The sequence below is a fragment of the Bubalus bubalis genome, chromosome 2, assembly GCF_019923935.1.
Source record: "Bubalus bubalis isolate 160015118507 breed Murrah chromosome 2, NDDB_SH_1, whole genome shotgun sequence".
In the NCBI taxonomy this organism is placed as follows: domain Eukaryota; kingdom Metazoa; phylum Chordata; class Mammalia; order Artiodactyla; family Bovidae; genus Bubalus; species Bubalus bubalis.
In genome coordinates, this window is record NC_059158.1 from 82,768,617 (window position 1) to 82,782,124 (window position 13,508).

Here is a 13,508-nt window from a genome sequence, read left to right on the forward strand (position 1 = left end):
CATAAATATATGGAGAGAGAGAGATATATATGTATATATACACACACATGTATATATGTGTGTCTAGTCTTAAATCCTATGTGATCTTGGGCAAGATATTTAGCCTCTTTGAGCCTCAGTTATTTCCTCTGTAAACCGAAGGTAGTGGTTCTTCCAGGATGGCTGTAAAGGGTAGGAATAATGTCTATAAAGCTATTGGATCACAGCATGTACCCAATAAATGTGAGCTATGAGAATAAATTTTAATATAACATGTGCTCAGTACTTGACATTTTACAAAGTTCTTTCATGTGTATTATCTCACTAGCTCTTTGATCTTCACAAAACCATCTTAGATGATGATGTTGTTGTTATTATCACTGTTAATATTAAGGTCAAACACGTAACATACATCTTTAAAATCAAAACACAAGCTCATTTCACACTATCATGACATTTGTAAATATATCTGAAGATCAACCTACATCACACAATTACTTTGTCCCTGAATATTTGATGACATTTTTGTTATAATAATTGTAGATGTCATCTCATTCTATTTTCTATGAATTTTGCTTGCTTAAAGGAATGCTGTTGATTTTAGTATATGTGTCTCATGTTCAATAGTTTTATTGAGCTCCTTATTAACTCTTAAAAATATGATTAATTCTCTTGGTTTTCTCGGTAGTCACATTGCCAAAATAAATTCTACATTATGTAATGACATATTAATAAAATCAGCTACTTAACTGAAAAATAAAAAACTAATATTAGTTATTTGTCATCATATCACGATATGTTAAAAGCTTCCTATGGGAAACATAAACTCAAGATTATTTAGCTAGTAATAGTTTCATTTAGCCTGTAGATTGTATTACCTTATGCAATTCTCTTGTCAGTCCTTCAAACCTCACAGTACCTTGCCTGACAGGAAGGTGTGATGCTACAGTGCAGTGGAAAAAGAGAAAGAATACAGCTTTTTTATTTTGTGGGCTTTAAATATTATTCGTAAGGATAAGAGAATAAAGGGATGTGTAGAAAGAGGTATAAACAGTACTTGCACATTTGGGAGAGTTTTGCTGCTGTTTAATCTCTTAAATCATGGTTGGCTATGCACTTTCTCAGTGAGCCCAGACTTTCCACTCCCAAATACATCTTCTCCATGTTTTTTTTTTTTTTTTCTCCTAGAGTATCATTTCAGCTATGATGAGGATACATTTTTTGTGCCTAGACATGTCTTTCCGCATCTACTGCCAGAGTAGGGCATTTCCTTTGAAAAGTAATAATAATAAAAAGTCATTTTTCATTGAATCTGTTGGTTAACACTATCAAATAATCCACTAAACAAAGGAATCCACTGATGCCTCAAAAATCTTTCATTTTTCCTTAATCATGTCTTGCTTTTAGTTCAATTGCACAAGCAAAACAAAATTAGTAATAACAGTTAAAAAGTCACCACAATGATACAATTGTTTTCACTGTAGAACCAAACCATCTGTCTCAGCCATGGCTTTTGTACTCACGGGGAAAATGATTAGAAGTGGATGGATTGACACTGTCCCCACTGTCAGCGCTTTCACTGCTGGAAACTTCATCATCTGATTCCCGCACAGAGGAGCAGGGCGAGGAGCCGTCAACTTCTTCAAACTTCCTCTTTAAAATTCCACTCATCGCTGCAGCGCTGTCACATGTACCTGTAACAGGAACGGGAGCAGCGGAGCATTGAAATATTTGACCACTGGATGTGCAGCCAAGGTCTCTGGAGTCATTTTTATATGGCTTTTTATACATGAGCTGAGTTTTCCCTTGAAAGGATCACTAAGCAGTTTTTTAAAAAATATTTTCAGAAATGAAATTAGATTAAATATGAGCATCTGACCATTTGCTTACCAAAATGTAACAATTTTTTAGACATATTTCATTTTAATGCACTACCTCTATTCCTTTTTGTTGGCAAGTTGAGAAAATCCACTTAAGTCTGTAAAATTCTGTAACAAAGATAAATGTTAATGTTCCCCAAAGTCCTAAACGATTACTGGAAGGAACAAGGATAAGTATGCAAAAACTTCATACTCAAGTTTTAAAATGCAAGAAACCCAATTAGCTGAGCACAACGAAGCATATGCAATCAGGTCTAAATTTAGGTAGTTTCCGCTTAACTATTACAATAAAGTGAAACGCTTCCACATGATACCTGGTTGCTGAAGCTGTCGCCACAGTTTCAGAAACCTCCTAAGGATATTTACCAGGGATATAGCACTAATTGGGTGGGAAGAGTGAAGAGTGGGAAGTGGAGGTAGTCTCTCCTAAATTCTTTCTCTAGGCTGAATGATGTGTCTTCTCTCCTTGAGCTGCCCTCTCTCCATCTTCATCATTTATCTTGACATATGCACAAGGGCATAAACTTTCTGCCAATGTAAACATATTTCAGGAATAACTTATCTACATATTAGCTCAGATATAGGTGGATGGTCTAACATTGCTAAATTAAATTAACTAAGCTGAAGGTATTACTAGGTTGATTCCATTCATTCTATCTTCCATCTTATTTATGTCAGCTGATTTTTAACTCCCATTTAAGTTCTTTGTTACATTATCTAGGTACTGGCTTCAGAAATTGCTGTAATTACCTCCTTCTCTATGCAAATCACACAGCGCACAGCCTGACCAGATCCCCAGAGCTGGGCCAGCTTTTCAAATTCTATTTAGATTAGCAGCATCAGAACCACCTAAGGGGGAAATCTCAGAAATGCAAACCCTAACTAATGCAAACTCTAAAGCCTCATTCCGGATCTACTGAATCAGAAACTCCCTTGGAGGTTAGGGCCTAGGACACTGCTCTCCGAAGCCCTCCAGGTGATTCTGACACATACTCAAATTGAGGGCCATTTGCCTAATTTCTAGTCTGTTCTCCAGTAGCTCCTTCCTTGAGTGTGGCCACACACCAGCCCCAGAGAGTTATATAACTCAGCACTCAATTCCCAATAAAATCTTCTGCGTCCATCACTGGTGTGACTTCTAGTAAAGTTAAGGACAGTATTAGATGTCTCTTAAGTATCATTAATTTCAATTTACTCTACTCATCTATTCATGTGTTTAGTAACCAGTAGGCATATGCTTGACTCCTTCGGTGGAGTAAGGGGATACAAATAGGAGTAGAATGTGTTACCTGCTCCCAAGAAGCAAGCATTCACTATGCTGGGCTGCATGGAATTGAGAATACCTCCAAATTCATGTTCTATTGCCTTGTTTTACTAATTTATGTCTTTTCATGACTTATATTAACAATAGATAACTGATAGCAATACGAAGATACTGCTCTGTCCACTCTTTTGAGAATAAAATCTCTACTCTGACTCTTCTTTTACCACTATTCAGATTGGCTTATTATTTTCTCTGTCTTAAAGAGTATGAAATGCATATAATGTTCATGCATATCTGAGCAGGGTGGAGGGGGAAAAAGATATTTTAAGTAAAGTTCCTGAAATAAAAGTAGGATAGGATATAAATTTGAAAACTGTTCACTTCAAACAAGATGCAAAGTAATTCATGAGGGAGAGAGACCAAGACACAAAGTAATACAAGATGGAAACCCATGTTTAAAAAGTACATTTTAAAATAAGATATTACAATGGTAACACTTAAAAACCATGTCCTTAAGTGCCACTTAACCATCTGATCTCCCCCAACTTCCTTAAGAAAGGCAGATTTCTTGACAATCAAGAACACCCAATTGGCCCAAAGGAAACTACATTCCAGCATGGCAAAACGTGGTACTTGGCACTCTTCTCTTCCTTTCTCACTTCCTCAAGCATGAGAGGGGAAATTTTTGGAGGGATGCTAAGAGAATTCAAAAATCTCTTTTCCCATTGTTGTTACATTTGTACTGGCAAGACCTGAAGCAGTGGAGTTGAAGGCTGACTGCAATTTTTGTCTACATCTTTGGGACTGAAAGAGCCTAAGCTCTTCCCAGGTCAAAGGAAAAAAGGAACTGACTGCTTAAGATGGGACTAGTATCTATGCTGAAAATTAAACATTCAAATAATTACAGGTGGGTATAACTTTAACTTTGGGCTTCCCTGGTGGCTCAGATGATAAAGAATCGGCCTGCAATGCAGGAGACCCATTGAAAGCAAACAGTAGTGGATGGGAGAGAATAATTAGCAGGTGGTTGTCCTAGTCCAAGTGAGAAATGGTGATACCCTTGATTAATATGTGTTTCAGGGTTCGATCCCTGAGTCAGGAAGATCCCCTGGAGAAGGGCATGGCAACCCACTCCAGTATTCTTGCCTGGTGAACTCCCTGGACAGAGGAGTCTAGTGGGCCACAGTCCATGGGGTCACAAAGAGTGACTTACACTTTATAACTTTATAACTTCATTCATACCAATGAAACTGGTTAAGTGCTAAACTGCTTGTGCAGCAACCAAGCATAACACCTGTCTAGTTTCACAGCCTTTAAAAAATATTATTTGAGTGTAACAAGATGTTATAACAAATTATGAGGGCTAAATGACCTATTGCTTACCAGCAGATAAACCTTAATCAAGACCTAATAGTGGAATGGTAAAAGGAGCATGTGGTTTTCTCCTACATCATCTACACTATCTCACTAGGAAGAAAAGAATACAAGAATTTAAAGGGAAGGTCTGTTAATAGAGGAGTTGTATATACTTGGTTTGCTTGTACCCTGTATTGTTTCTCTCAGAATTTGAGGGCAACCATATGTAGGTAGCTAGGTATAAACGCAGGTGAGCAGAATCAATGCTTGTCCTGTGGCTGCACAGCTCCTTAACTTGTCATATATTTTCTTCCTAAAGATGAGACATAATTAAACTTGGAAGGTATGAAGCCAGTGAAAAAGTGGTCAACATTTCAAATTGGTAAACAGCATCAAAGCTCGAAGAACAGAACATAAACCTGGACAGGCATTAATTTACTCTAAATATGATAAGCTGAAAATTTGTCTCGTTAACAGCCATTTAAATACAGCTACCATTTTCCAATTCAAGAAACACATGTTAATCAATGGTATCACCATTTCTCACTTGGACTAGGACAACCACCTCCTAATTATTCTCTCTCATCCACCACTGTTAGCCTTCAATGGGTTTTCCAGGTTGGAGGCAGAACGATAAATTTAAAATGTAAATGTGATCATGTCCATAGCTTAAAACTCTTAAGTGGCTTTGGATTGCCTTAGGATAAAGTTCAAAATCTTCAAAACGGCTTATAAAGTCTTTAACAACATACTGTGGTTAACTTCACCTTTTTGGACCATTTGGCCTTGTTGCCAGTATTTCAGCTCTAATAATAAATCACTTTCTCCAACCTGTCTTTTCTCTCTGGACTCTAAGCCCTTTGATGTATGCATGATTTCTTGCAATCTCCTTTTTAATTTCTTTTCCCATAGCACTTACCACCTCCTAAATCTATATTATTTATTTATGTACTTTTAGGTTTATTGATTATTTTTCATCCCCTGCTGGAAGATACAAAAGTGGGAATATTTGTTTTCTCTACAGATGTTCCAAGCATCTAGAACAATGCTTTATATCTAATAGGGGCTCAGTAAATATTTGTATGATGAATGAATGAAACTCTTCCATTTCCATAGTTTAATTATGTTGTCAGTGTCTATTTTCTCTGATAGACTAAAAGCTCCATAAAGCAGAATCATGTTCATCTCATTCACCATTCTATCTCTCCTAACAAAATATCTGGCATATTTGATTAGATGAGAATCAAAATGAGATGAAATTGACCTCAAAACGTCATACAATTTCTTTTTGCTTGCAAGCAACCCAAAAGCCAATTCTAGCTAACTTAAGCACAAAGACATCTGTTGGAAAAATACTGAACTAGTTGATGCAATCTAAGATACAGCTGAAATGCAAAATTGAGGAACAGCAGGAATAAGGACAGCTTCTAGATTACGGCTGTAGAAATTCCTTGATGAGTTTTTTTGGTGTTGTTTTTTTTTTTTTTAACAGCACCACTGTTACCGGGTTTAAGTCTAGCAACTTCTGTGTCTCACAGTTTAAGCCTAATGTTCCAAGGCATGAGCAACCTTTAGCCCACTTTGGGTCAGGTGTCAGTCCTGTGACCATTATACTACAGGGCCAATGGGCAAGGAGCCACCCAATTAGGTATCACTACAAAGAACCTCACCCAGAGGCTTCAATAAGCTCACCGCATTTCAAAGTCAATAGTCTCTCCTTGTCTAGCACTGATTTATCTAATTTTTTCGTTTATTAATATAGTCCATGAATTCATCACTTGGCCAGCCTCTTGGTTTGGGATTCCTTTTTCCCTACACTAAAGTGCCCTTTCTATTGCCAAATTCAACTTTAAAATTCTAAAAAACATCTTATAATCTTGGATATATGTTATTCTTAATTAACATATACTATTTATTTCATATTTGTATTAGATGTGAGAAGCCTCTGGACACATTTAAAGAAAAAGTAGTTGAAAAGTAGAAATGTCTCCATCTCTACTCAAAAAGATACTGATAAACTACACCAGATTTTCTATGATTATAAGTACAATTATTTTATTTAATGTATTTCTGGAAAAAATGTCAGAAACCAGAAGGCTGGAGGGTGAAAATAAGTAAGACATTGGATAAAACTGTACATTTTAATGCCTTGGGAAGAATGATTGAAGCTAAATTTTGGGTATTTATGTTGGAATTTATTTGGTATTTATGTTGGAATCCTGTTCATGTTCCTCTCTTTCAACAGACTAAAAATTTCATAGCTTTTCTAGGTAACTCACTGAGTTCTTACTATCTCATTTATATTCATCTTATGTTTAATCCTTTTTTCTTATGACAGTCTGTCCCTATTTTTAATGTTTTGCTATGTATTATAAGGAAATGGCCACAGAAAATATGGCTTAAGAGCATCATCAGTCTCTTAGTTCTGTACAGCAAGTTCTTTGATTTGGAGAAGATTCATTTTAGAGTTGCAAGATTTAGCAAATTAAAATAAAGGATACCCAGTTACATTTGAATTTTAGATTAAAAAAAATAACATTTGAGATATAAATTTACCTATTATTTGTTGCTCATCTGAAATTTAAATTTAACTGGGCATCCTGCTTTTCTTCTGACAACCCTAACTGGTGCTCTTGGCTCTTGGTGAAAAAGCAGAATGACTATGAAATCAAGAAAACATCTACATAAAAGATGCCACCTACCGACTGGAACTGGGGTGTCCCTGATAGTTCAGTTGGCGAAGAATCCACCTGCAATGCAGGAGACCCTGATTTGATTACTGGGTCAGGAAGATCTGCTGGAAAAGGGACAGGCTACTCACTCCAGTACTGTTGGGCTTCCCTTATATCTCAGCTGGTAAAGAATCTGCTTACGATGTAGGAGACCTGGGTTCGATCCCTGCGTTAGGAAGATCCCCTGAAGAAGGGAACGGCTACCGACTCTGGTATTCTGGCCTGGAAAATTCCATGGACTGTATGGGGTCGCAAAGAGTTGGACACGACTGAGGAACTTTCACTTCACTTCACTTCACTAACGAACTACCGCATATGAATTCCTGTCCTTTACCAATCAGACAAAACCCAGTAAATGAAACATGTAAGGTCATTAGGGTAAATCACAAGTTCATCAAACAACTGAAAAAAAGATGAGGGGGGTGGGAGATAGTTAATAAGTTAAGGGCAAGTGTGCCCTATCACTGATGCTGGAAAAAATGCATTTAAAAGGAAGTAATTCTGGCATGGCAAGAATTTCTTTATATTGAAATGGGGAGATATTTTCAGTGAGATGCTGTTTCTTCCCTAGGCTGATGGTTCACTTGACCTGCAGGTCCTTAATTCCATGGAGGCTACTTAGACCAAGAGCTATACATGGTCCTCTCTCAGGAACAAAGAGGTGTGTCTAGAGCCCCTCTGCTCAGTTTTACCTGGGTGTATCCTTTGCATTGGTTGCTTGCTAGTTTTGTCGTTAATCAAAATGAGAGTAACCTTTAACCGCAAAGGTCATTAACAAAGACCCTTCTGCCTTGGTGATGTGGCATAAATCAAAGGAGCATGTTAGCTTGCATTGCAACCTGACATGAAGGACATTTCTTCCTGGTTTATCAAAGAAGAAAATAATTTACTTTACATCCTCATCAAATTCTTCCAGCAAGCACAAAAAGTGAAGAAACCATACTCAAGTTCTTTCCCAACAACTCTGATAAGCTAAGGCTGTTCACTTCGGTCAGCAATGGGCCCAGAGCCCAGGGACCACTAGTGTCAGGATTCAGTTGCACAGAAAAAGCAGCTTATTCTCCTTTCCTGTTATGCAGAATGGAAAGCAATTTTGATGTTTCCTCTGGTTGCTTCACCAAATTCAAATGATGAGATGAGAAGCACTGCAAACAGGTTGATGAAAATACTGCTGTACGGCTCTCCTGTGATAGCAGGTGGGAAAAGCTTAGCTGGCAAAACCAAGATTATTCACAATGTCACACTTTATCAACTAGATTGTCTACAGGGCCAGAGAGAGGATGAAGACAGTTGCTCAATTGATGGTGTGCAGGTTTTATTCCAGTACTTAAGAAAAGAGGGCTTGTCTGAAAATATCTTACTGAGTATTTTCTGGTGGGATATCATTAGTTATCAAGAGGTGTTCCTAATTGCATGCGTGCTTAGTCACTCAGTCGTGTCTGACTGTTTGTGACCCCATGGACTATAGCCCACCAGGCTCTTCTGTCCACGGGATTCTCCAGGCAAGAATCCTGGAGTGGGTTGCCATGCCCTCCTCTAGGGTATCTTTCCAACCCAGGGATCAAACCTGGGTCTCCAACATTGCAGGTGGATTCTTTACCACTGAGCCACCAGAAAGCCCATCAAGATACAATTTTAAATGAGTTAGTTTAAATCAAAATCTTTTTCATCCTCAGTTTTTTATACCATGAATTTGAGTAATCTTTGTTCTGCCCTGACATTCACACTGCTACTGCCCTTACACTGTTACATGAATCAAATACTGACTATTGGCTGAAGTTGCTACTAAATAAGATAATTATTATCTTAAGAAATTGGCATCAGACTTTGATGCCTTGACCACACCATGCCAAACGGTCTCAGAATGCTTATGCATTTCGTTTTAAAAAGGGGGGATATCCTCTTCCACCATACTAGGCCATTTCTGCCTTAACCCATTTGGCAAGAAATTAACATAGCTGCTGCCAAGAAGATAGGGATTTGGCAATGAATTCACAAGGTAAAATCCTGCAAGGTGTTTCCATGGGGCACCACCAATGTGAAAAATGATACTGGTGGTTTGCCAATTCAAGGAGTGCAAGTTAGCCAAATACATTTCTCTTGTCCAGGTGTCTGCTTAAGCCAAAAATGCTGGGAGTGCTCTTGTCTAATGAATATTTTTGTTGGAGAAACAATTGGAGGGTTCCCCAATTATGTATGAATTCCTTATGCCAGAGTTACCTGTGACCTTGAGTTAAAGGTCTGAGTTACTTTATATATTTTGAATTTCGACAATTCTGTAGCTTGATGATTTGCAGTTTGAGAATTTAATTAAAGAAATGAATGCTTGCCCCTGAAACAAGTGCACACGTGCATATGCCATTTATCCATGGATTTCCTGGTTAAAAACTTCTGCTCTAGTGACTTAACGCCATTTCCTCAGCTTTGGTGGACATCCAGAACTTGAAAGAATAATTGATTGTGAACACATTAGTTTAAAGTATTCTAGAAGTCTGAGCATCTGTTGCCTCCTGTTCCTTTTACACTAGGGTCATCCCTCTCCTAAGGCAAGGTTCTTTCTCCCCTAGCTTCTTCTGCCATAGGTGCCAAAGAGTGAACTACATCTCCTGTGGACATTCCTTACTGATTTCAAGGGTTCCTTTCTAAACAGTGTCTGTCTTTCCTAAGATGTAGTTTAGACTGCCTCATTCCTTTTATAATAATGCCAGTCACCATTTGATGAATATCTATTATGGGCCAGACACTTTGCACCTATCCTCTGTAATCTTTTCCCAAAACCTGCAGGGTAGTTTTAGCAAAGGAAACTGTGGTTTCAGAGATCTAGGTCATTGGTCCAGGAGACCTGAGCCAGACTTTCTCTGAAAAATATTTCCTGACCAGCATCACACTGGGTCTAATGACCTCCCTAAATTCACAGCACAGCACCTGGTTGATGCACTGAGTAGTATTTACTATACTGCATCAGAATGACTAGTTCACCTGACTGTTTCACATACTTGACTGTAAGGTTCTTCCTGGACTGAATATGTATTCCAGTGCCTGTTCAGTAAATGAATGGTCATCAATTTGGAACCTAATCCTGGATCAGCTACTAACAAGTGGCCTAATTTTAGGTAAGAGGATTACCTCCTCTGGGTCTCAGTTTCCACTTCTATAAAAATAAGGGGCAGGGCATACCTAGTAAGAACAGGCTCTGATGCAGTACAGTCCCCACAACCAAGGAGTAAATGATAAAAGCTTGGCCTCCACAAAGGTGGACGCCTCTAACTCAGTACTGTCCTGCCTCATTGTGTGCAAACTGCAGTGTCTAAACTGATGCATGCCCTACTGGCAAAGGAATGGAAGGCTACTCCACTTACTAATGCTAAACGGGTTCTATAGAACCCCAATAAGCTTTCCACACTACCTGTCATTGGGATTAGTGTCCATATAAGATAGCCAGAACTTGGTTTTCAATGCTTCGTAACCCTAAAAACGTCGTTCATTAGTTGTTATTTGGCAACACCAAATAATAGAATACATGTGGACAGAAAGCCAAAGTTGTTCCCTAAAGTTAACTTTCAGGATGCACTTTCAGTTAGCAAGAGCAGAGAGACCCAACCAGGAACATGATAAGGCTTTTAAAACTGTTGAAAACTGATCAAGTGCCTGTTGTAAGCCCATTTTTCCTACCCCAATGACAAAAGTACCAATGAAAAATTTATTTTATGTGCTTCTGTTAAGACTTAGTCTAATTTCTTGGATGACTGGCAAGGCTTCCCACATTAGGGGGAAACAAAGGACCACACAAATGTGAAAGAATTTAGAACTATTACTGCAGCACTGGAAGTTAACATTTTTTTCTCCTGAGCACTTAAGAAGTTTCTCTTCAGTCATTTAGAAATGTTCTGACTAAATAGTAGAGTAGTCAGCATAGATCAAAAGATATTTGAGAGATATGACATCCTTTTCCTTCAGAAGAATCATGGGAATAGACTGAAGTGAAAGATCTTTTAAAAACACTTCCTTGTAAAGTACCCTAAAGTGGACATCATAATAAATATGATCAAACTTCAGGACCATACCCATCTAAGCACTGGGATCCTGCCAAAGATACCGTGCAAAAAAAAAAAAAAAAATTAAGAAGATTTGAAAAATTAGAATAAGTAGAAAAAGCACTTTACATGTTCTTTAAAATGATCACTACCTGAGGCAAGATATAGATTTTTCTTACTATCGAAGGCAGATAGTAAATAGTTATTCAACCTGCAGCTGACATTGCATGAAGCAGCAATTAGTAAAAATAATTTAGAGAGTAAGATTAAATACCTGAATTTTCAAGTCTCAGAGAAGGTTCTCCTGGCATAAATTAAAATCATTTCACAATAGAAATAAATCACACAGAGCTCAAACAATCTTAAAACTTGGAAACCCACTACTGAGAAAAGTTTCATCATTCAAACTAGTTTCACAAAAGCAGAATCATGATATCCCCCACCTCCCACCACCAATTTATCTAACACTTGGTATTCATGTATAGTCATCACAGAGCACTTCTAGGTATGCTACTGTTAAAATAATTTGTAAGTTTCTTCTAGATTTCTTTTGAAAACCCTTGTGGCTAAATCAATTGATGCAGTATTTCTAGACTTCATTCTGATACAGAGGAAGTTTAAAACAGCAGTGAGTCCATGAATATTTTTTTTGTGATTTGAACAAATTAGCGCTTTTAAGTCATGAGGCAAAACTGGAATCCTGCTCTACAACAGCATTGGATCAGCAAATGTTTCTTGGGCACAGAACATGAGCCATGCTCCCTCTATAATTGAAAGGTGCATATGTTAGGGGAAGGACACTGACGGAAACAGCCCACCCTGGCCAGACACCATAGTAACCATTTGCATGAGTTGTTTTACGAGAGGAGGTCCTGGTAAGGAACACGGAACTAATAAGCCACCACCAACTGGAGGAGTTCGGGAAAGGTCAAAAGGAAACACCACGTATCCGACCTCCTCCCAGAATCCTTCTCTCTGGCATCCATTTTGGCTGAGCAAGGCGTGTACCACCAGGAAGGACTCTGAATCAGAATGACTGGCTAAAGACAACCCGGAAAGGAATCCCATTACCATAAAACCCGAGACTGCGAGACATGTGGCAGAGCTGTTCTCCTTGGTTCCCTTACCCTACTGCTCTCTGCCCGGGTGCCCTTTCCCAATAAAATCTCTTGCTTTGTCAGCACATGTGTCTCCTTGGACAATTCATTTCCAAGTGTTAGACAAGAGCCCAGTTTCAGGCCCTGAAAGAAGTCCCCATTCCTGCAACACATAGTCTATGGATAAACCAGGAACTTTGGGTGGAAAATGAACAACTAATGCCTTAATTGTACAAAGTCAACATGGAAAAGAAAAAAATAGTAGAGCAAAGCCTTAAAAATGAAAAATTTTAAAGTAACAAAGGATATAAAACAAGAGAATTAAAAAAATAAACATATATTACCACATATGTGAGGATTCTGTGGCTATTATACTTCCAGTTGGTAGGACTATGAAACCACATATTTTGAATTTGATAACTATGGTGGCTGCCACCTCTACTTGTCCCATCTGAATATAAGGTATCAACTGCTCAGTACTTCCTAGGTATGACCTCTAAGAAACTCCTAGTGGGTTTCTATCTTTGGAAAACATGTCTTTTTCTCATCCATTGAAATCTTATCAAGAGTGTTGTAACTATAGACTTAAGCTGAACTTGTCATATGAGGACCAGAGAACCAACTCCTGTAGGCTGAAAAATATTACTAATTTATCACTATCAGTTCAGTTCAGTTCAGTCGCTCAGTCGTGTCCGACTCTTTGAGACACCATGAATCGCAGCACTCCAGGCCTCCCTGTCCATTGAGTCGGTGATGCCATCCAACCATCTCATCCTCTGTCGTCCCCTTTTCCTCCTGCCCCCAATCCCTCCCAGCATCAGGGTCTTTTCCAATGAGCCAACTCTTTGCATGAGGTGGCCAAAGTAGTGGAGTTTCAGCTTCAGCATCAGTCCTTCCAATGAATACCCAGGACTGATCTTCTTTAGGATGGACTGGTTGGACCTCCTTGCAGTCCAAGGGGCTCTCAAGAGTCTTCTCCAACACCACAGTTCAAAAGTATCAATTCTTCGGCACTCAGCTTTCTTCACAGTCCAACTCTCACATCCATATATGACCACTGGAAAAACCATAGCCTTGACTAGACGGACCTTTGTTGGCAAAGTAATGTCTCTGCTTTTTAATATGCTATTTCTATAGTTACCACTTATAATGCTCATATTCTATGC

General features: G+C 38.4%; 1 protein-coding gene across 6 annotated transcripts in view; it reads right to left on the reverse strand.

The window, feature by feature from the left end:
- Positions 1–13,508, reverse strand: part of CSRNP3 (cysteine and serine rich nuclear protein 3) — a 203,361-nt gene that overhangs the window by 84,620 nt on the left and 105,233 nt on the right. For 3 of the 6 annotated variants that reach the window (XM_006065133.4, XM_006065135.4, XM_006065134.4), the window contains one exon: positions 1,503–1,673. In XM_006065133.4, the coding sequence (XP_006065195.1) occupies positions 1,503–1,673 (171 nt within the window). Of the gene's footprint in view, positions 1–1,502; positions 2,137–2,225; positions 2,529–2,609; positions 3,585–13,508 lie in introns of those variants that run through there. The other 3 variants (XM_044934474.2, XM_044934469.2, XM_044934459.2) reach the window with 3 other exon arrangements.